Source organism: Rissa tridactyla, chromosome 3, assembly GCF_028500815.1.
Source record: "Rissa tridactyla isolate bRisTri1 chromosome 3, bRisTri1.patW.cur.20221130, whole genome shotgun sequence".
In the NCBI taxonomy this organism is placed as follows: Eukaryota; Metazoa; Chordata; class Aves; order Charadriiformes; family Laridae; genus Rissa; species Rissa tridactyla.
The window spans coordinates 113,261,459-113,284,393 of record NC_071468.1 but is presented as its reverse complement, the minus strand read 5'-3'; the positions used below and the strand labels follow the sequence as shown (position 1 = coordinate 113,284,393).

Here is a 22,935-nt window from a genome sequence, read left to right as displayed (position 1 = left end):
TTGAAGGTGTCCCTGCTCACTGCAGGGGGTTGGGACTAGGTGACCTTTAAAGGTCCCTTCCAACCCAGACTAGTCTGTGATTCTGTTCTGCCTCCTTTAATTTACATGCATGTTATTCAATGTAAAGTGCATAATATTTTTCAGGTTTTGTTATTACTAAGAGTCATCATGAGAAGGTTATTGGTTTTGGGGGGTTTTGGGGGGCTTTTTGTTGTGTTTTTTGTTTGTGGTTTGTTGGTTTTGGTTTTGCTTTAGCTATTAGGGCAGTAGTTATAATGCAAAGACTGTTCTGATAGCTGGTTGTGAAGATTTTTCAGTGTTATGTTTTTTTCTTGGCATTTTGCTTTTCTGCTCTGTATCCTAGATTTATTTTAATTCTGCAGTATCTGTAGTAACTGTTGCAGTAGAATGTAATGATACGTTTGAGCATCTAAAAATCAGAATTAAAGTGTATGGATGTGTCAGGTGTTCATGTTCCCCAAGGACGGCGAGAAGATCATAGACTCTAGCTGTAAGCTTTATTTAGCATAGATCAAGATGCATAAATGACAGAAAGAAAGAAAAAAAAAAGAACTGTGAGGATATGGTCTCTAATCTGGGAGTGGTGGTGTTCTGCTTTCCTTTTATTGTCATACATTCATTGTGATAATAGCGTAGAAAATTTTGTACTAAAGGTTACTGTTGCTTCGCAGTGTCTCTGTTCCACCCTCCCAGTATTACAGAAAACAATGTAATCAATCTAGGAAGGTGTTAAACATAATATGCTAAAGTCACTCAAGTTTATGGAGTAAACTCTTTTTAACATGGGTCCAAAAAAGTGTCATGTGAATATAATTTTGTAAGCTAATTTACTGACAGTTGCAATTGTATTTTGTAATAGTTCATGTTGTGTAAGGCGCTTTTCCTTAGTCTCTCATGATGTTTTAATTAAAAAGAATCTAAACTAACATAGTCAGCAGTATTCCCTCTTTTAAAAAAAGTTGTTCGTGACAGGTCTATTAGGATGTAATTATAAACAAGTAGTATTTTTCTTGGAATTATTCTAAAAAAAACCAAAACAAACCGCAACCAACCCAAAACCCAGCATCAGCCTTAATATTTTTGTATTGCACCTGTACCAACATAAAACCAAAAACTCTGTGTGTCTATTTGAGCCATGCTAGGATTAGTAAAAATTAATAATGAAGTTAACTTCAGACTTTGGTCACTTCGCAGATTCACCATGTGTTCCGTTGAAGGGATATACAATAACAGAAAACTAGCTTTTAATAATTCCTGGACATTTACAGAGTGGAGCTGAACACTTTCACACCTTATTTCAGTCTGCAAATACGAAGAGTGTTTGTGTCTGAACTCATAGGAAGAGCTTGGAGGACCTACCTACCACTGGTGCTAAAATACTGTAGGTGTCACAACTAAATCAAATAAACGCTGTGACACGTTACATCCTTTGCCGCTTTATAATTGAAATGAAATGAAAACTGAGGTTTTTGCTTTAGCACAAAGGTTAAGCAGAAACTGTCATTGAGAACCAGAGTGTATGTGGAGCAGGTGCCTGTCTTTGGAATAGCTCTGTAGTTTGAGGTTTGGGGTGGGTTTTTTTTCCTATTTTTTATTTTTTCTGCAAATGCAGCTCTGAGCGTAAGCAAATACAAGAAGATGCACTTCATGTGTTTTTATTTAACTGTGGTTCTATTTTCTTGGTTTATGAAAAGAAAAAACAATTAAAAAGAAATTGTTACTTTTGTAATATAAATATTTATTTTCATGTTGTGTCTCTTGGGGCTTAGTGTTTCTTTTCCTTGTTTTCTTTCATGTCTTTTCTACATAAGAACACTGGAAGAAAATGTCTACAAGATTGCTGTTTCTTTGGCTCAGCGATACAACGTTCCACTTTGGGAAGTTTATATGACCCATCTGGAATTTCTGTTCACCGACAGCGGGTATGTTGTCTCCCCTGCAAATACACGTAGAATTCTGTTACACAGAAATATGTGCTAATCTATGAGAAAATTTAAGCACATTGGGGGCAGAGTTTGGTTTGTGTTTTTGTGTTCATTGTGTTGTGTTAGCTTGGTAATGTTTGTCTTTTCCATGTGATGCTTTTGTAATCATCCACGGAAACAGGTGTTACAAGCAAGGGTAGAAATCCGTATGTGTCTTACTGTTCTTAAGAGTATCCTGGGACTTGGTTTCAGTGTTTAGGTTTCCACGGCTTTGAATGCTTAGTGCTCTCTTCTGACAGCAACTCATCTTGTAGGTAGTTTTACAGTTCTTAGAATATGTCCTGAGGCTTGATCATTTTTATGTAATTATTTATTTTTTAAAAAAGTTTTGCTATTTATTGATTTCTCTTCTACATAATAGCAAAGGAAATAAATGTATTGGAGTTTACCATTCACATTATTCATCTATTCATCTCAGTTTCAGTTTTGGAGCTGTTCTAGCCTACAAGATTATGGCAGACCAGACCTGGCATTGGTGGGGGCATGGGGAGAGGGATGCTTTTCTTTTCTATTCCAGAGTTGGTTCCAGAGCTGCTTTTTTTTTTTTTTTTAAACTTTGACATCTTGTCAGTCAGACACGTATTTTTTGCCCACTGAAAGGTGAATAAACCCATTCAATGAATCACTAAGCTACTTGCCTGAAAGTGCATTTGGATGACAGTGATGTAGAGCCCCCTGTGTAATAGAGCAGCTCTTATCTGCTGTCCTGACAGATGTGATCAAATTTGTCTCGTTTGTTTCAGATTTTAAATTGTGAAAGCACCTTTAGCTTACAGCAGTATTTGTACCTCTCTTAACATTAACTATTAATTAAAAAGCCTTAAAATGTTTTATAAAACATGAGGCATAAAAAAAACCCAACACCTGATAGATGCTGGTGCAAGATCTGAGAAGATGAAATAACATTCTGAGATTTTCTTTGCTTCCTCTAGAAAACAGAGGAGTCATACACTCTAAATTTTGATGCTGCTAAATTATGTAGTGCTTTAAACAAAATAGACAGTCAGGGTATAAACATGGCAACACTGGGGTGAATGTGAAAGAGCCAACTGACTTCTCTGGGACTGGAATATTACCTAAGGTATTTTGCAACAGTTTTCTCTCATTTTCTTTGTTCTTGTCCTCCATGAGTTAGCATTCATAGAATTCTGAAATCACTGAAGTACAAAGTAACAACCTTTTCCCTAATGAAATTCAAAAAAAGTTTTGAAAATTGATGTATAATAGCATAATGTGCTGCTGAGCATGTTTTTGTTGTATCATAATCTCATTTTAAAGTTGATTGACAGCATATGGCCATTACAGTATATTTTAGTCTTGGGATTATGTTATTAATAATGCATGCCTCGTTATGCATTCATTCTGAACTGAAAGAAGTTTATTCTAAGACTTAATCTCTTTAACCAAATATGTGGTATTTCTATAAGCCACTTTATGTAGGAGAAGCTCAAAAGAAGCACTAGGGTAGTTTCTATTAACTATTTCTTTGATTACTTTATGGCAAATAAACATCACAAGTTTTTCTCTTGTGCTGTGAATTTGACTCTGAAAATTATTTAGAATTACATTTTTTTTTTAAATTCAGTGAAAATTTAATTGCTTCTTCTGAAGAGTCTGATCACATTTGATTACCAAAAAGCTATAAAATGCATTTTAAGATTTCAGTGACAGGAAATGTTATGTTTTCTTGTGGCAGAATCTGTTATTCTGTTTCTGAACAGCATAATGAACCCTTCCTATCCACCACCAGCCCTGCCCCAAAACCACGTGGCAAACCTCAGTAGATCCTGTTTATATAATTTAATGTCCATCTAGCCTTTAGTTTGAACTTTGGGTGAGGACAGAAAAATGTATTCAAATCACACTCTTGAAATACATCACATCCAAGTGTCTGTTTTGTCTGATATTAAGAGTGAATGATGCTTTATTTCCATTAATATCATACTTATTTCAATCAATATGGTAGAACACTTAACAAATAACAAGAATTTAGATAATTAAAATAATGTTTGCAAGGTTAACAGCCTACCTGGGGTAGGTTCTAGGTGTAAAAATAACTCAAAGGTAATTTATTCTCCCTCAGAAATCAGAGAATCTGAGATGAATGAGAGAAGGTTGTGTTTGTGGTATTTGCTGTAAGAAAATAATCTTTAGGAATGAAACTGAGACAAATTTTACTCGGATATCAAAGAGAAACACTAACTTACACGTGGCATTTATACTTAGGAAAAATTGATGTTGAAATTCTAATTTAATCAATTTTAAAGGTAGAAGAAAATCAAATGGGATTAGAAGACATCTGATTTCCAAATGAAATGTACTACTTAACGTGGCATGTGATTGAACTCTGGGGATAGTCAAGGTGGTAGTCATCTGTATGTTACTTCTTTCCTCAGTTTTTAGGTAAAACTTTGATTTGAGAAGGGTATAAAGTTAAGATGAGACTTCCTTGATATGCACCCATTTTTCTTCTAGCTGAGGAAAAAAGGAGTGATTGCATTCAGTGATCTTTTATGTAGTCAGCTGGAGGTGTCTGAATTCATGCTGTGAAAGAGCTAATGTATTCTTTTCAAAAAGGGTCAGGAAAAAATTTCCTGAAGCAGTGAGACTGGCTGAGGTCAACCCAAGACTTGCTGATCTTTTCATAAGCTTTCATGGATGACAATTTGAGAAGCAACTTGATAAAACTGTCAAATGAAATATGCTAAGCATGAATAATAGTGTCAAATAGATTAACTAGTGGGCAAGAGCCAATTTTCAGTGATAATACCTCTCAAAGCATTCACAGGTGCCTGTCAATTATAGAAAATAGAAAGTAATAGATAATAGATCAGGCGAACTTCCAATTGGGCAATGGGATTTTCTAGCATCATGCAGCCACAAGTCTGGTTGGGTTTGTTTTTTTTCCTTGTCTTCTTATTTTTTTTTAAGTCTTGCTGTACACATCCTCTGGACATATGTCTACTTTTACATATAGCTGTACTTACAGATGTGAAATGCTGTTTTCAATCCCACGTCAGCATTCATGACCTTTAATCTGCGCGTCCAAGTCAACACATAACAAGATCAGGAAATACAAGAGCTCTTTAGCTTTTGTTTATGCAGAATAACGACTGTCTAAATATTTATGAATGAGTATTTACTCTTTCAAAATGTTTTTAAAAGTTAACCAGAAGCCAAGGAAAGTATTGTCCTGTCTCCCAAGTGTGCAGCTGAAGAGTCTCTCATGGCATTTCCAGGCCTTTAAAGCCAAACTCCTTTCTAAATGCAGGTTATCGACGCTGGAAATAGAAGAAAGAGCACAAAGTCTTGGTCTCTTTGAGACTTTGAAAACCAGTCCTGAAACCTTACATGAACGCATGGTTAAATATGTTTACCCAAGTATTGAAGGTAGAGATCACCAGCGGTTGCTCTATTATTTTACGCTCCTTGAAAATTGTGGTTGCTCAGAAGTGGTGAAGCATGCTGTTAAACCTGAAACTCACATCCGACTCCTGAAAAAATTCAAAGCAGTTGCACCAGGTAGGAGAGTTCCTGTTTCTTTTCTTCATAGCTGTATTTATTATACTATTATGTGAGTGTGGACATGACGATGCTTATCTAGGTTATGCTCCAGGTAATTTTTTTCAATAAGCATATCAGATGAATGCAAGTAATTTAGTAAGTTAGTCATATCTTATAGGAGCAAGTTCCTTCTCTTACTGTTACTGAAAATCCAGTTTCCTCTATCACAGCAAGCAGAAAGTACTTAAAACCAGGTTTCTACTGGTGATGCAGATTAAAATTATTGGCAGTGGTTCATAGACAATTTTGAAAGGAAAAAATACAGACCACCTAGAGCAGAATTTTTAACACTGTAAGCTTAACGTGAATATTCTCAAACAACTCAAAGAAAATTTCCCTTTCAAAAGTCTGAACTACGTAATACATCAGGAACTTTAAGCATTTTGTGTGTTTGTTTTAAAGAGGATAATTTTATTTTGTGTTTTATCCTTGACGTTACCTTTTGCTTTTGAAGAACCACAACATTATTTGTCCTCGTGCATTATCAGACGATGATTATAAAAGTGAGCTGCTGGAAAGCACTCTGAAATTTTGAATACTAGTTTCAATTTGCTTGTTAGTCAAGTATTAGCAGTATCTTGAATTTCAGTTGAATAACTCCAAATCCAGTTTCAGAATGAAAAATACGCACTGTGTGAGATTACCTGCTGCGTGGATGAATTGATTGTTCAATACTGCAACCATAGCAGACATTAACTTTGCTGCAGAATTTGGAGAGATTGTGCATATGAAGTCATGTATTGCAGGAAGAAAAAAAGGCAATAATTTTTTGTGGGGGTCACCTTCACGTCTTATCGGTGTGTTTAAACACTCAAGTTCAGCGGTGCTTGTTGAAGAAAAACCTGTCAAGAAGTTATTGGTTTCCCTTCAAAATTATTTTTAAATGTTGCTCAAAAAAAAGTCCTAGGACCATACATCAGACACAAATTAGTAACTTTGTATGGTAGAAAATTAAATTTATTGTATTACACCCTTAATTAAAATTCTCAGTATTCAGCATAGTTTATAGATAGTAGGCAAGGGGTAGGATCAAAGTGTTTGTAGAGGTTACGGGCCCAAAGTATGTGAAGAAAAACATGGCAATAGAGGTCCGTTGTCTTAAGAATTATATGCATAGAGAATAAAATAGTATTGCTGCTAGAAATATTTTGTTGTTGCTAGAATAATTTGCAAGATTTTTCTTCCTGTAGGAACTGAAGTAGTAGGACTCTTGTATTATATAAATATTCATGTAAATGGATCTACGTGTCCTATCTCTAATTGAGCTTAGCTTACTTGTGGTTAGTGCCTTGCATTTTTGTTGAGATGGGTAGTAAGTGCCAATTGTTACATGATCAGGATACATCTTTCTTTAATTAATGAAGACTTATGTCTTGAGGTTTTCTAGGCTTTCTATTAAAAAAATAGTAGCATGATTCTATATACTATATATATATTCTTGCTTTTTTGAGAATCTCGTTTTTTGGTTTGTATCGATATGTAATGTTAAAATATATTCCAGGCACTGAGAGGTTTTGCACACATCAGGACATCATAAAATCCCAGTGTTACCCGTACACAAACCTGTCTTGCTCCCCAGTTTGTCAGTATGTACGGTTGTAAAAAGAGATGGAGTAGAGTCTTCCTAGTTATGCAGATACTGGTTTAGCACTGATTGTTTTACACATAAATGTAGAGTTTGAGTATATTTAACTATTAATAACTCTTATTTTATTTTCCTCTTTCTCCTTATGTCAATAGGTCTTAATTATAAAAAGCTAACAAATGAAAATGAAGACCCCCTGGAAACACTGGAGCCCATCCTTACAAGTCAAAATATCTTATCTATTTCCAAACTGGCTCCCAAAATTCCTAAAAAAGATGGTGGCATGCTGTCACCAAGCTCTATTTATGCTGTCTGGCTACAAAAACTTTTTTGGAATGGTGATCATCATCTCATTAAAAAAATACCAGAAACCATGGATGAATGGCTACATGCATATGATATGTGTTCAAAGTACTTGGATAGACTTGATCCAGATGATATTGTCACTTTTATTGATGAAATTACCTTTTCCTCAAAAGCTGTCACAAAGGTAAGCAGATATATATTGAAGAATTTCAGGCCTCGGGTGAGGCACAGCTGAATATAGTATCAACGAGAAAGTCTCAGCAAATTTTTACATTTTTCATTTTACAGTTTTTAAAGATAAATTCATAAACCTGCCTTCCTCTGCCTACTTCTTCTTTTTATGACTGCTAGTATAAAAAAGGATTATTTTTTTTTTATTCAGTTAGAGGAGTTAGCTCTGTGAATAAGAGTTTTGCATGGAATCCCGAAGTCTCTGCATTCTGCTTCAGCAGAAAATCAGTTATTCTTCTTGTGTATTTGTTTATTTTACTTGTGCTCATCCTAAAATTTGTTGTGCCGCAGGCTTGTGTTCACTACCAGACTTTTGCATTCTGAATAGGATCCTCCACAGAGAAGCTTTCTGGGCCAATGCATATGGTTTCTAGGCACTGTAATAATATAAATGATAAACTCTGTCATAATCTCCATCTGGCTGAAAGCCTGTTATTGAAAGAACGTGTTATTGGAAGAACAGATCTCCAGTTTCTTTTTGCCCAGTGCAACCTCCTTAAAAGGATGTTTCTAACAAAGTTTTGCCTGTGCTTTCTTGTATGTCTTTACTGTCAAGCATACAAAAATAGATGAGATTTCTTGGATATTTCCTTATTAAAAGATCTTGAGATGTCTTTACTAATCTCTTTACTAATCTTTATTAATCTGAAATGAAAAGATGATAAAGAGGAGGTGTTTTGTGGGGGTTTTTTGGCGCCTTTATCTTTTTTATTCTGAGTTGTGCTTATTTTCCAGAGGTGTTTATTCACCACATTCAATGAGGTGTCATTTGTTCCCTCCCTGGGTATTGTTTTAGCGTTCCCACAATATTAATATAAATTTATTAGAACCCATCTAACCTGTATCTATACCAGAATTTGTTGAAAAAAAAAAAAAATAAATTGCTGTTCATTGAAATCCTGAGAAAATGAAAAGCTTCGTCAGCACCAAATTTATGCTTTGATCTGTCTGTCATGCTAGACCAACATATTTTATCACTAGTTGTATCAGCTGTCTCTTACGTGTGTTCAGCAGAACCACTGTCTTGTTTGGACGTTTTGATCCTTTTTATCATATACGGAGTGTTTCATGCTTGTCAGGAAAGACTGACACGCTCCCCGAGATCTCAGTTGCCAGACCTGACCCTGGGCTGAGGTAGCCAGGGGATGACTGTTGTCTAATGAGAAGGAACCACTGTCCTCACGTATGATCACCACTAGTGACTACTTGAAACTCATGCTGTTAATGTATCTTGGGCATTTCAAGATTATTTCTCATTTGTCCCAGACGATTGATGCAGGGAGAGGATGGATAGCCTCCATTCTGTATCTGTTCCGAAAAACATTGTTTATTTTCATTTGCTTACTTCTGTTCAAGATTGTAATACAGTTTCTCTACTCTCTTACGATGAGTAGGAGTAGCAGGAAGGAGATATTGATGGCAGAGTTATTGTGGTTGGTGGCCAAGCAGAACTTCGTAGCAGAAATCTGTTAGCTTTTTGGCCATGAAAGGTACTCAAGTAGTGTTTGAAACAGCTGATTAAATCAGCTGATTTAGTGTGTCCCCTGCACTGGGTTTGGGAATGAAACAGCTGGTTAACCAGCTTGCAACTAGGTTTGCCTCAGGATCCCACCCAATTTCCACGCGGAAGCGTACAATGAAAAATTAGCATTGTAGAACTTGAAAATTTAATTCTCAGAGATCTCTTTCCTCTAACTTTCATCTGAAAAATGCATCATACATAAAAGCTGCCTTTTGGTTTGCATCTTTTACTTAAAATTTTATCCTGTGCTTAGGCTGCACTCATCATGCGATCACTCTTTTAATCTCTGATTTAGCACTTTCTTCCCAGCCCAGTTCTACGGCCAAGTACTTTAGTACTTTGCCATCAGTTTCGCACCCCCATAACAGATGCCCATTTCTTTATTTTATGGAAGCACTGATACTTAACATACAAAAAGGACCCAAAAAACCCCATGGTCATTACCGTGAAATAATTTCTGCTGTCACTGAGACATCTGAGTTTTCTCACATACAGAAAATTGGTGGAGTTCTTTGAAGTGGACATTGAGAGGGAGCTTAAAGTGAGAGAAAGTCGTCCAGGGAGGTTATGAAATGCACTCTGTTGTCATCATGGGACAGCACTTCCATCTAAAAGCCCCTCTTGGTCAGCAACGATGAAGAAGAGTCTTGAGTGATCATAGAATCATTTAGGTTAGAAAAGACCCTTGGGATCATCGAGTCCAACCATCAACCCCACTCTACAAAGTTTTCCCTTACACCATATCCCTTAACACCACATCTAAATGAGTCTTAAACACATTCAGAGATGGTGACTCCACCACCTCCCTGGGCAGCCTATTCCAGTGTCTGACCACTCTTTCTGTGTTTGATGTGGACTTCTGTTTGTTTATAGAATCATTTAGGTTGGAAAAGACCCTTGGGATCATCGAGTCCAACCATCATCTCCACTCTACAAAGTTCTCCCTTACACCATATCCCTTAACACCACATCTAAATGAGTCTTAAACATCATCACAGGCTTTCTTTTTTTGTCAACACCCCAGCCCTGAGTAGGTTGCAGATAGGCAAAAAGTGGGAAGGGGAGACAGCCACGACCTGGGCTCGCCAAAGGGGCGATCTGTGCCATATAATGTCATGCGCAGCAGTAACAAAGAGGAGGTTGGAAGGGTGTCTTCAGAGATGGTTGTTGCTTGGAGATTGGCTTCACATTGGTCTGCTTGTGGGAGGTGGTGAGTAATTACCTTTGCATCAGTTAGTTTTGGTTGGTTCACTCCCCACCCCCCACCCCCCATTATGTATTAAACTATCTTTATCTTGATCCACAAATTTTCTTGCTTTTGCTCTTCTTTTTCTCTCTGCCCATAGGAATTGGGAACCAGCTTTTGTTGTTCAATAACTGTTTAACTTACTTCTGAATTAACTGAAGTAATTTGCTTTCCATTCTAGTATAGCTGGTTGGCTTGTAGCTACAGGACTTTTGGGTGGTGGAATACATAAAGCTGGGATTTAGTGGCAGAGACGGGAACCGGAACAAACTGTTCCATCTGAGCATCAGGAAACATTTTTCATTAAGAGGGTGACCGATCACTGGCACAGGTGGAGCAGAGAGGTGGTGGAGTCTCCCACATTGGAGATATTAAAAATCCATCTCGACATGGTCCTAGGCAACTGGCTGTAGATGGCAGGGGATTTGGACCAGATGCCCTCCAGAGGTCCCTTCCAACCATTCTGTGTTTCAGTGTTGCCCGGATCCCAGGTTCCTGTGGCATTAAAAGGAGGGGAGCTGTTTCCATCATCTCAAAGCTGTGTGCTAATCACTGGCAATAAGAGTGGCAGGGTCAGCTTCTTCATGTGTGAGTGAATGCTACTTGTACAATAATTTATTAAGAAATACTTACGTATTCTGAAGGAAATTGGCTTCTGAGATGAGTTTTACCCTGAGGAGTGAAATCTTTTCAGCTGAAATAGTATGTGGTGTTCCTTGCTTTGAAAATGAAAGAAAACAGATTTTTAGGACTTTTCGTTACACTTTATAGCCTATAGAATTAAAAATCTTTTTAAACCGTAAAAGCTTCTTAAAAAGAAAACTTCTCTTCACATGCAAACAAGGATTGAACTAGCCCTTAAGCTAGCTTTTTTTGTTACTGGGTATGATACCAAATCTCATTACTGAAACTGACTACAAGTACAGAGGATAGGCATTCGTGTTTTGGAATAAAACAACCAGAGAAATGATATGTTGGTAGTGCTGCATTTTGGCACTATGCAAATATGAATGCAAAATTAAAATAGTGTTTGGAAGAACCTGTATTCTCTTTTTTTAATGTTCTATTCTGTGTATGCTTATGGCACCATGACTTCTAAACTAGCAGTATATTCACAGTGTTCTAGGATACAACAGTTAGGTGGAATACTTAAATTGTTTTCCTTTTGCATCTTTTAATTGCATTTTGAACATTAGAATGTACAGTAGAAGGGGAAAAAATGAAGTATGTATCTGTTTTTATCTTTTTATCAGATTTACAAAATGCATATAGAAATCCTAGTCATTAAATTTTAATGTGACGTGAAGAGTATCACCTTCTCCCTGCTTATAGTAAAACCTGATATTGAGACAAGCAAGGGCAGCTAGCTGGGGAGGAACACAGAGAAATTTTCCGAGCAGCCAGGGATCAGATCAGGAAAGCTAAAGCCCGGATAGAGTTAAATCTGGCCAGGGATGCCAAGGGCAACAAGAAAAGCTTCTGCAAGTATGTCAATGATAAAAGGGAGATATGGGAATATGTGGGCCCTCTCTGGAAGGAAACGGGAGATCTGGTTACCCAGGATATGGAGAAGGCTGAGGTACTCAATGACTTTTTTGCCTCAGTCTTCACTGGCAAGTGCTCTAGCCGCACTTCCCAAGTCACACAAGGCAAAGGAAGGGACTAGGAGAATGAATAATCACCCACTGTAGGAGAAGACTGGGTTCAAGACCATCTAAGGAACCTGAAGGTGCACAAATCCATGGGGCCTGATAAAATGCATATACTAGTCCTGAGGGAATTGGTGGATGAAGTTGCTAAGCCACTATCCATCATATTTAAGAAGTCGTGGCAGTCTGGTAAAGTTCCTGCTGACTGGAAAAGGGGAAAGATAACCTTCATTTTTTAAAAAGGGATAAAAGGAAGACCCGGGGAACTACAGACTGGTCAGTCTCACCTCTGTGCCGAGCAAGGTCATGGAGCAGATTCTCCTGGAAACTCTGCTAAGGCACATGGAAAATAAGGAGGTGATTGGTGACGGCTAACATGGCTTCAACTAAAGGCAAATCGTGTTTGGCAAATTCCGTGGCCTCCTATGATGGGGTTACAGGTTGGTGGATAAGGGAAGAGCAATTGACATCACCTACCTTGACTTGTGCAAAGCATTTGACACTGCCCTGCATGACATCCCTTGGGGGAGGTGATTCTCTCCCTTTACTTCGCTTTTATGAGACCCCACCTGGAGTACTGCACCCAGCTCTGGGGGCCTCAACATAAGAACAACAGGGACCTTTTGGAGTGAGTCCAGAGGAGGGCCATGAAGATGATCAGAGGGCTGAGCACCTCTCCTATGAAGACAGGCTGAGAGAGTTGGGGTTGTTCAGCCTGGAGAAGAGAAGGCTCCAGGGAGACTTTACAGCAGCCTTCCAGTACAGAAAGGGGTCCTACAGGAAAGATGGGGCGGGATGCTTTATGAGGGAGTGTAGCAATAGGACAAGGGGTAACAGTTTTAAACCGTTTTAAAACTCAAAGAGGGTAGATTTAGGTTAGGTATTAGGAAGAAATTCTTTACTGTGAGGGTGGTGAGGCACTGGGACAGGTTGCCCAGGGAAGCTGCGGATGCCCCATCCCTGGAAGTGTTCAAGGCCAGGCTGGATGGGGCTTTGAGCAGCCTGATCTAGTGGGAGGTGTCCCTGCCCAGGGTGGTTAAAACTAGATGATCTTTAAGGTCCCTTCGAACCCAAACCATTCTACGATTCTATGAGACCTTGTTCAAAGTAACAAAATCATACTTAATTTCTTTTGGTGGGAACAGAACTGAGTTGAGTTTGAAACCGAGTGGTAAAATACCCTTTGTATTTACCCCGTTAGAGTTGGCAAGTTTTCTTAGCTTTTGCCACAATGTCCACCATTTTGCTTTTATCTTTAAAAAAGTCCAGTACACCATTACTGTGGCTTGCGGCAGCGCTAAAAAACAGGAGTAAACACCTTTCGCTGTGTTGTTTTTTTTTTTTTGTTTGGTGTTGTTTTTCTGTGGGTTTTTTTTGGGGGGGGATAATTTAAATATATAAACTGTAAAACTTTCTGCTACATAATCCTTGTCAAGCTTTCTGTGTCTTTACAAGTAGATAGTTTAATTTGTGATATAAACATCAATTTGACTTCCTTATGAGAAATTCTGTGGCGGTCTAATTTTCTTCTTTCTGTGGTATATCAGCCTCTTTCCTATTCAGATTTAAGCATGATTTAAGATTTTTTTTTTTAAGATTTTAAATCATACAGATTTAAGCATGGTTTTCTATTTCTGGTGTATTTCAAATTTAAAATTAAAGATTTGTTCTTTGTCTTGTATTCCAGTAACTGAAACACCTGATATTAAAAGTACCTAATGCCTGTGGGTTTAGGCAGAGACCCCCACCCATTAGAAAGTATATTGCAAGCATCCTTAAAACTGTGCTTGAAGTTATAAACTAACAAATAATACATGAATTTTTAAATCATATTTCAAACTTTGAGCTGAAGCTGTGTTTTTTTTCCTGACTTAAAAGCACAACAGTTTGCTACAAGTACTGTCTATGTAGACTATTTCTGTCTGCATCCCTTTCCAAAATAATCTTGGTTTCTGGAAGCTTGGGAATCTGTGATCATTGCCCAGGCTCCCTTCTGAGATCCTAAATTCCATTCTAATGCACTACAATGACTCTTTCATGCGAAGTGTGGGAGAAACTTCATTCAATGTATATATGACTCTATATTTAGGAATTCGAACTTTATGAGAAGTTTAATGGAAAAAAAACCAAAAAAACAACGAGGATTTTCTTATTTCAGTTTAATGGCTAGATACATCTAGTTGTACAGGTCTTTCAAGTAGTAACTTGCTAGTTTGTGTAATTTGTGCTTTAAATAGGTTGATTTAAAAGTTGTAGACCTCCTACTGTTTTTTGCTTATGATTATAGTCTTAGTGATACACTCTACACAATGATCTAAACCTAACAAAACTAACCTTAAGTTAATTTTCAGCAGTTAGGATTTTCAGTTAATCTTGTAAAATGATCCCCAGACATCTCTCAATGCAGAATTAAAAAACAAAGATTAGAAGGTGGCACTCACAAAAATAATGGATATTACTAGGGAAAATAAGCTTCATATGGTTTAATATGAATCAGGTTCAACATCAAGAAAAGAAAGGACAGCACAAGAAATTAATGGAATACTGATCCTTTTAAAATAAATTACTAATAAGAAATAAAGTTGCTTTTCATAAAATACTTCATTTAGTTTTATGCTGTGCTGTACAACAGTGGAGCCACTTGACCTCTAGGCACTGCTGTAATACAAATTTTAGTGAACAGATGATGAATGATTAAATATTGAGTAATCTTTTTCAGCTGCCAGTTGAAACCAGGACAGATGTGACAAAGAAGGCTATTAAGGCAGTAAAACATCTTTCTGAAAAATCAAGAAAAAAAACTTCTGAGAATGACATGGAAGATGCTGAAAATCCATCTGTTGCTTATGAAGAAGCTCTGAATCATTTACAGCAATCCCTTGCTCATCTGGAAACACTCACTCATAGTTTTATCACTTATTTGAAAAACAGCGAACAGGTAATGATTACTGATCAGGCACTTATTTTGAGTGTTGCCATGACTAGCAGTGATGGATATCAATCTTCTGTCATATTTTATTAATGTTTTGTAGCTTTGTTTTTGCTGACCTGGTCTTTCAAAATTCAATTCCATCAATCTTTTCCATAGTATGTTTTAAATCCTGTAGGAAGAAAGACTCTGAATGATACATCCATGTAAATAAAGAGTACGCTGATTCATGTTCAGAAATTATCTGTTCACAGGATACACTACAGAAGTATGGCTATTTATATGATTTATCAAGGTCAGAGAAAGAAAAAATCCACGACCAAGCAGTAGCTATGTGTATAGATGGTCAACCCCTGGACATGATACAGCAGTTGTTACAAGTGGCTGTTGGAGATCTTGGTCTTTCTCCCAAGGATATTGTCCAATGTGCTATTAAAAAAATCGTATGTACGTTAAGGTAAGTACACTGCCACAATTAAACCCAAAAACATTCCTTCTGTTTTTTCGGGGGCTTTTTTTTGTTGGTTGGTTTGATGTGGACTTTTGTTTATTTGGTTATCTTTTTTTTGTAGTGAGTATTTGTTTGCTTTCAAATGTCTGGATTTTGCAGAAAATTGAGCAGTAACAAGAAATGAGTTCTTGGATTGTTTATGCTCCTGTTTACCTACAATTTCTTATTCAGATAAGACAGTTAGAGTTTTCTGAGTTTGGGAAGCCTGGGCAGTCATAGAATCATTTAGGTTGGAAAAGACCCTTGGGATCATCGAGTCCAACCATCAACCCCACTCTACAAAGTTCTCCCTTACACCATATCCCTTAACACCACACCTAAACAAGTCTTAAACACATCCAGGGATGGTGACTCCACCACCTCCCTGGGCAGCCTATTCCAGTGTCTGACCACTCTTTCTGGGAAGAATTTTTTCCTAATGTCCAGCCTAAACCTACCCTGCTGCAGCTTGAAGCCATTCCCTCTTGTTCTATCACTAATGACCTGTGAGAAGAGACCAGCACAAACCTCTCTACAATGTCCTTTCAAGTAGTTGTAGAGAGTGATGAGGTCTCCCCTCAGCCTCCTCTTCCTCAAACTAACCAGTCCCAGCTCTTTCAATCCCTCCTTGTAAGATTTATTCTCCAGGCCCTTCACCAGCTTCGTTGCCCTCCTCTGCACTCGCTCCAGCACCTCGATATCTCTCTCGTATTGAGGTGCCCAGAACTGGACACAATACTCAAGGTGTGGCCTCACCAGTGCTGAGTACAGGGGGACAATCACCTCCCTCCTTCTGCTGGTCACACTATTTCTAATAGAAGCCAGGATGGCATTGGCTTTCTTGGCCACCTGGGCACACTGCTGGCTCATGTTCAGCCGCTTGTCAGTTAGAACCCCCAGGTCCTTTTCTGCCAGGCAGCTCTCCAGCCACACTTCTCCAAGCCTGTAGCGATGCATGGGGTTGTTGTGGCCCAAGTGCAGGACCCGGCACTTGGCCTTGTTGAAGCTCATACCGTTAGCGTTGGCCCTTCGATCCAATCTATCCAAGTCTCTCTGTAGAGCCTCCCTGTCCTCATGCAGATCAACACTCCCGCTTAGCTTCGTGTCATCTGCAAACTTGCTGATGATACAATGTCCTTATCAAGGTCATCAATCAAGACGTTAAACAGAAATGGTCCCAACGCTGAGCCCCGAGGGACACGACTTGTGGCCGGCCGCCAGCTGGATTTAGCTCCATTGACCACCACTCTTTGGGACCACCCATCCAGCCAGTGCTCGATCCAGCAGATCGTATGCTCATCCACGCCATGAGCTGCCAGTTTTTCCATGAGAATTCTATGGGGGACAGTGTCAAATGCTTTTCGAAGGTCTAGGTAGACAATGTCCACAACCTTTCCCTCATCCAATAATCGGGTCATCCTGTCATAGAAGGAGATCAAGTTCGTCAGGCAGGACCTGCCTTTCGTAAACCCATGCTGACTAGGCCTGATCCCCTGCTTGTCCATTATATGACTTGTAATGGCACTCAAGATGATCTGCTCCATGACCTTCCCTGCTACCGAGGTCAGACTGACAGGCCTATAGTTTCCCGGATCCTCCTTTCTGCGTTTTTTGTAGATGGGCGCTACATTTGCTACCCTCCAGTCCATTGGGACCTCCCCAGTTAGCCATGACTTCAGGTAGATAATGGAAAGTGGCTTGGAGAGCACGTCTGCCAACTCTTTCAGCACTCTTGGGTGTAACCCATCCGGTCCCATAGACTTGTGCACATCCAAGTGGCATAGCAGGTCACTGATCACGTCCTCTTTCATTGTGATGACCTCATTCAGCTTCCCCTCCCTGTCTTCTCGCTCATGAGGCTGGGTGCCCAGGGAACAGCTAGTTCCACTGCTAAAGACTGAGGCAAAGTAGGCATTGAGCACCTCAGCCTTTTCCTCATCCTTTGTGACTATGTTTCCCTCTGCATCCGGTAAGGGAGGGAGATTTTCCCTAATCCTCCTTTTGTTGTTAATGAATTTATAGAAGCCTTTTTTGTTATCCTTAACAGCTGTAGCTAGGTTGAGCTCTAGCTGCGCTTTGGCTCTCCTAATTTTCTCCCTGCATAGCTTCACTATATCCTTATAGTCTTCATGAGAGACCTGCCCCCTCTTCCAGAGGTGATAGACTCTCTTTTTGTTCTTGAGGTCCAGCCAAAGGTCCCTATTTAGCCAGGTCGGTCTCCTTCCCCACCTACTTGTTTTTCGGCACATGGGGACAGCCTCCTCCTGTGCCTTTTAAGACTTCTCTCTTGAAGTATGTCCAGCCTTCCTGGGCTCCTATATCCTTCAGGGCAGCCTCCCAAGGGATTTTGTCCAGCAGCCTTCTGAACAGGTCAAAGTTTGCCCTCTGGAAGTCTAAGGTGGCAGTTTTACTAACCCCTCTCCTTGTTTCTCCAAGAATCAGAAATTTGATCATCTCATGATCACTGTGCCCTAGACGGCCACCAACCTCTACTTCCCCCACAAGTTCTTCCCTGTTCACAAGAAGCAGGTCCAGGAGGGCACCTTCCCTCATCTGCTCACTTACCAGCTGTGTGAGGAAGTTATCTTCCACACATTCCAGGAACCTCCTGGATTGTTCCCTCTCTGCTGTGGTGTATTCCCAGCAGATATCCGGGAGGTTAAAGTCCCCCACAAGAACAACGGCAAGTCTGAACAAAACAAGCCACTGAACTCAACCTAATCACTGGAGGGAGTTTTTAAGTTAAAAGCTGCGGCTTTACAATATTGTTCCATTATACGTATTTGCACGTGTGAATTTTTTGCCAAATTTACAATTACACATAAATCCTCCCTCTTAAACTGAGTCAAAAGGCATGTTTGTTGGAAATGGTGGGTACAAAAAGAGTTCATACAGGTATTTGTGTAGCAGAGACCTAGCAATGACTGTTGCTACAACAGGTGTTCCTACATGAAGAAGTACAATTTCCATCTTCGGAGTAACCTGATGGGCTATTTCTGGGAGTTGTTTTGGTTTTTTGGGGTTTTTAACAAATTTTCTTATTTGCAAGGCTCTGAAAAATGTGCCTGTCTGTCCATTAAAATGTAGGCCATAAATTTTTGCTCTTCGTTCTCATAAAGAATGCTTCTTAAGAGTTTTTGCTCTTCTTCCATCTCCCTTTGTGTTACACCCTGCCTCCAAATTAAACAGCAGGTGTGAGTGCTCTGCGCTTCCTACAGCGCTTGAAAGCAACAACGATACCTAAAAAAAACTCCAACCCACTAACCTCTTGGAGAGAAATAGATTTCTAATGTGAGGAAGGGGGTTGTTTTGCTCAACTTCCAGTGTTATCATTGTTACGGTTTCTTGCTGTTATTAGTGCCATCGTACTACAGTCAATCCCACACATGGAGACTGAGCCTTGCTTCTAGTACTATTTTTTTTCTAGGATTCACAGCTCCAGAACTCAGCCATTGCCTCTTCCATGGCATTACAGAAACCAAGTAACCAACCTGTTCATGCAGTGCCAGCAAACTGAGTCATTGCTTATTTTAAAATTACAGAGAAACAGGCTAGGAGACCAAAAAATGCAAAATAACTAGCTTCCACGCAGTTTATACTTACACGTCCCTGAATAATTCTGTTGAGATCTGGGTGGGGTGCAGATGATACAGAGAACATGAAATACAGTTGATGCTGACCATCTTCGTCTTGTTACCAGGCAGATTAAAGTAGCTGTAAGTTCAATACAATGATCTTTTAGTTGAACGTGTCCTTTGAGGTTCGACCTTTTCCTGCCACAGTGAAAATGAGGATATTTATTAAGATGGTGAATTGATAGGGGATGTGGTTTGGGGGCTCAAATGACAATCTGTGGATCAAGTGTACATTGAAAATGATTTGTTGGCATTGAATGCACCTGTGAAGGTGCTGTTGTTCTTTAACAAGGTTTAGGATACGTGGAAGTCCATGAATTTTTGTAGCCAGATAAAAGCATCCTGTCCCCTTTCCTACCAAGAATTAGTGGTGTTCTGACCCATCCCTTAGTGCAGTGGAATCCATGTGTCTGTCTTGATGTTCTCTGTCGGAACAACATAACCAGGCAGCACACTCAGTCTCCGTTGCTGTGGGACTAAAGCTGAGATGTGGAATTCTCAAGACAGCAAGCAGAGAATGAAGTTCTGGGATTTTACATCTACATCCCTGTCAGTATTTTTGTTCCCAGGATGAAAAGAATCCAAGACTTTCTTTTGACATCATTGTTGACAGAATATTAATGGGCTCTTAAGAAACCTTCTGTCCGTGATGCCTCTTTCTCCTCTGTGATGTCTCTTTCTCCTTCAGAGCAGCATAAAATTATTCACTCCAGCTTTTTTCTTTTTCTGCAGTCAGGTGAAATTAATTCATCAGGGATTATTTTTTTTTTTTTTTTTCCATTCAGAGAAGCTCTCTTAGATTTAGTGTTGCTGAGTGCTACCTGTTGCCTCTTCCTGGCTGGGTCTTTGATGTCCCGAGTATCCTAAATGGAATATCACTGTAGCTGTACACACACCCCCCACAACCCGCCCCCCCTCTTTTTTTTTTTTTTTCTTGGGGGGGGTGGTAATTTTATATCATCCATGATAAATGAACAGATACTTATAACTTTAACTATTCATGCAAAACTCTTCTGAAGTATTTCTGTTCCAAAGAGATACATGCAATAAGTACAAAAGAGTATTCTGCTGTTAGATGGCTGCTAGACGCTGTTTATTACTTCTAAGACCAATTTAGGTAGATAAAACTTTGAGAATTGATCTTGTGCCTCTGCATTTTATGTGAGCAAATTATTTGGGCAGGGTGATCTGAATGCACATACCAGAAATAGAGAAACAAGTCTGGCATGGAAAATAATCTATGGCTCTACCTTTTCTTCAGCATGTATGTGTACGTTACAGCAGATTGAAGTGCCACAGATGAAAAGAAGGCACCTGTCAAAGCGTCTGCAGTCTTCCTTGGCAGAAAATTGATTTCTCTTGTCACTCAGTTTAAGAGTGTTCATGCATGCTCAATGATGGTAGAGCTCTTGCACAGCAACATAATAGTAACTTTCTTGTCTGGGTTTGTCCAGTTGATGAAGAATAATTTGGGTTTAGATAATCACTGTTCTTCTGGTTCTGACTGGAATATAGCAGTGTGATGCATCTGGATATAAAGCTCACAAAGTCCAGTTATTTCAACTGTAATGAGTCTCGTTAATATGCAGAGTATGAGAAACCTATCAAAATTCTCCTTTCTACTCTACCTATGCAAAGTTTGTCTACCACAGTGATAAAGAGCATGAAGTGAAAATCTAGTATAAAATAAAATAGAAAATACTTGAAATAATATCCTCCCTATTATGAAATTCAGTAGGAGGTTAATATTCTAAAGTAGCATCGCTCTAAATATAGGAAGCAGTTAAAATAAAGGTTGGTTGTTTGGCATCTCTTAAGCCTGTTGGTATTAATGTTGTTGCTGTGAATAAAAATGGATGCATCTCTATCCTACGCTCAGATGTTCGCTTTCAAGCTAGACCGTAACACGTATTAAAAGATATTAACCACATTTAGTGCAATACTTGCATTTCAGGGTTAATGGGCAAAAACTCAAATTAAACAAGTAGTCTTGCCTCTGTACCTGGAACAACAAACTTCTATTCAATAAATGTAACATTTCAAGGGAAAACTCCTCAGGTTTATTTATTGGAGCTTTGTTATGTTATACAGTGTTGTTATTTTATATGACAGTTTTGAAGGAGGTCATGTTGGAAAATTCCTTCTTTGACAATTATCCTTCAAAGCAGCAGTTGTAAGTGTCCAGGTGGATGTAGCATTTCATTAAATTTTGGAAGTATTCACCAGGCAACGCACAGGAAAGGTCTGGTGAAATTTTGAGTTCTTCTTTAATGGCCAGTGTTCTGTGAAGGAAGGTAAAACCAGCTTTATTAGACTGAGTAGCTAACTTGGAAGGAAAAAATCCCAGATTTTTTTATTATCTTGTTTCACTTGAGCACGGATTCTAAAGAGTAATTCTGTAACTTGGATATGATAATTTCATCGTATTTCTGATGGAAATGATGATTCAGCATTGTGACTTTTTTCCCCAGCTTTGAATGAGCACACCCACATTGTATTATTTTCTTATTTTCCTGATATTTAAAGGAAGCACAAACAGAAAGAAGAAAATAAGGCTGGAGAAATAAGACGATATCAAGTATTTTTAATGAGTACCATAATTAGGTTAAAAGATTTAGAGGAAGTTAATTTATTCTCCTTTCAAACATTCTTTGTACTTTATTGGGTTTGAGGAACTTGATTAAATATGCATCACTTTTTCTGAACCTGAACTGAAATCAAAATAAGCCTTTATCAGTGTAATTACACCAGGCTCATACTTATGAGTTTTGAGGTGAACACTGAATCCTGTTCTGTTGTTTAAAACATGCATAAAATAGCATATAATCTGTGTGGAAGACTAATCCTTCATTAATTATGTTTGTTTCTGTTAGTAGCTGCTTATTTTTAATCATTAATTATTAAGAAAAGAACAAGCCAACAATCTGTGGAAACTTGACATGATTATTTGTCTCATGAGCTGTAATCTCTTTTTAGTTTGATCATTAGGCAGTAAAGGCAATATTAAGCTTAAAAAATGCTAGCTTCCAATCTTTCTAGTTTTCTCTTTAAAATACTTTCTTATTCCAAATAGCTGTAACTTACTGTTTAGATTGTCCTTTCCTCCTGCTTAATAGGATAGTACCTGTCTGCGTACGACAAACTCGAAGCTTTTGTTCATGCGTCTACTGGACTTGAGAACTGACTTCACAGATTTATTGTCTGAAACGGTGGTTTTCCATTTTCGGAAATGCCCATTAATTTTTTGGGATATGTTTCTTTTGACCCAAGTTTTTTGAGGTGCTCAGAGCCTGGTTATGGTAGGAGCTAAAGACTTTCATTTCTAATTAGAAAGATGAAGGGCTTCTGAAGAGCAAGGGCTAAGACTGTTCAGAACCAATGTCCAAAATTGAGGGTACCCAAAATACAAGGTTTGCTGGTCATTCTCCTTTGATATGAAAGTTGTTTACGTACACTAAAGATAATTTGGGGTAAGTACGTCTAGTAAGATCTCCATTTCTGTAGTCCGTGTCCTATTCTTTTCTATTTCAGACAGTCATCATTCTCTTCTTAGTATGTAAGCTTTATAAGTATTCTTCTAGTTTTCTTTAGATATGCCATGTTAATGCCTTTTGGTGCTGTCTTTTTATTACAAACTTAATTAAAACACCACAAAAAGCAAATATTACAGAAAAATTTAAATTTGACCTGTAAGCAGAACATTAATGAAGTGGCTTATATCTGTCTTCACTATGGGAATGTGTCTTAAGTTTTCTTGGCTTTTTTTTTATTT

At 38.5% G+C, this 22,935-nt stretch overlaps 1 protein-coding gene across 2 annotated transcripts in view; it reads left to right on the top strand.

The window, feature by feature from the left end:
• Positions 1-22,935, top strand: part of NBAS (NBAS subunit of NRZ tethering complex) — a 191,597-nt gene that overhangs the window by 116,528 nt on the left and 52,134 nt on the right. For both annotated transcript variants that reach the window (XM_054194532.1, XM_054194531.1), the window contains 5 exons: positions 1,833-1,943; positions 5,278-5,528; positions 7,311-7,645; positions 14,829-15,047; positions 15,293-15,495. In XM_054194532.1, the coding sequence (XP_054050507.1) occupies positions 1,833-1,943; positions 5,278-5,528; positions 7,311-7,645; positions 14,829-15,047; positions 15,293-15,495 (1,119 nt within the window). The remainder of the gene's footprint in view (positions 1-1,832; positions 1,944-5,277; positions 5,529-7,310; positions 7,646-14,828; positions 15,048-15,292; positions 15,496-22,935) is intronic.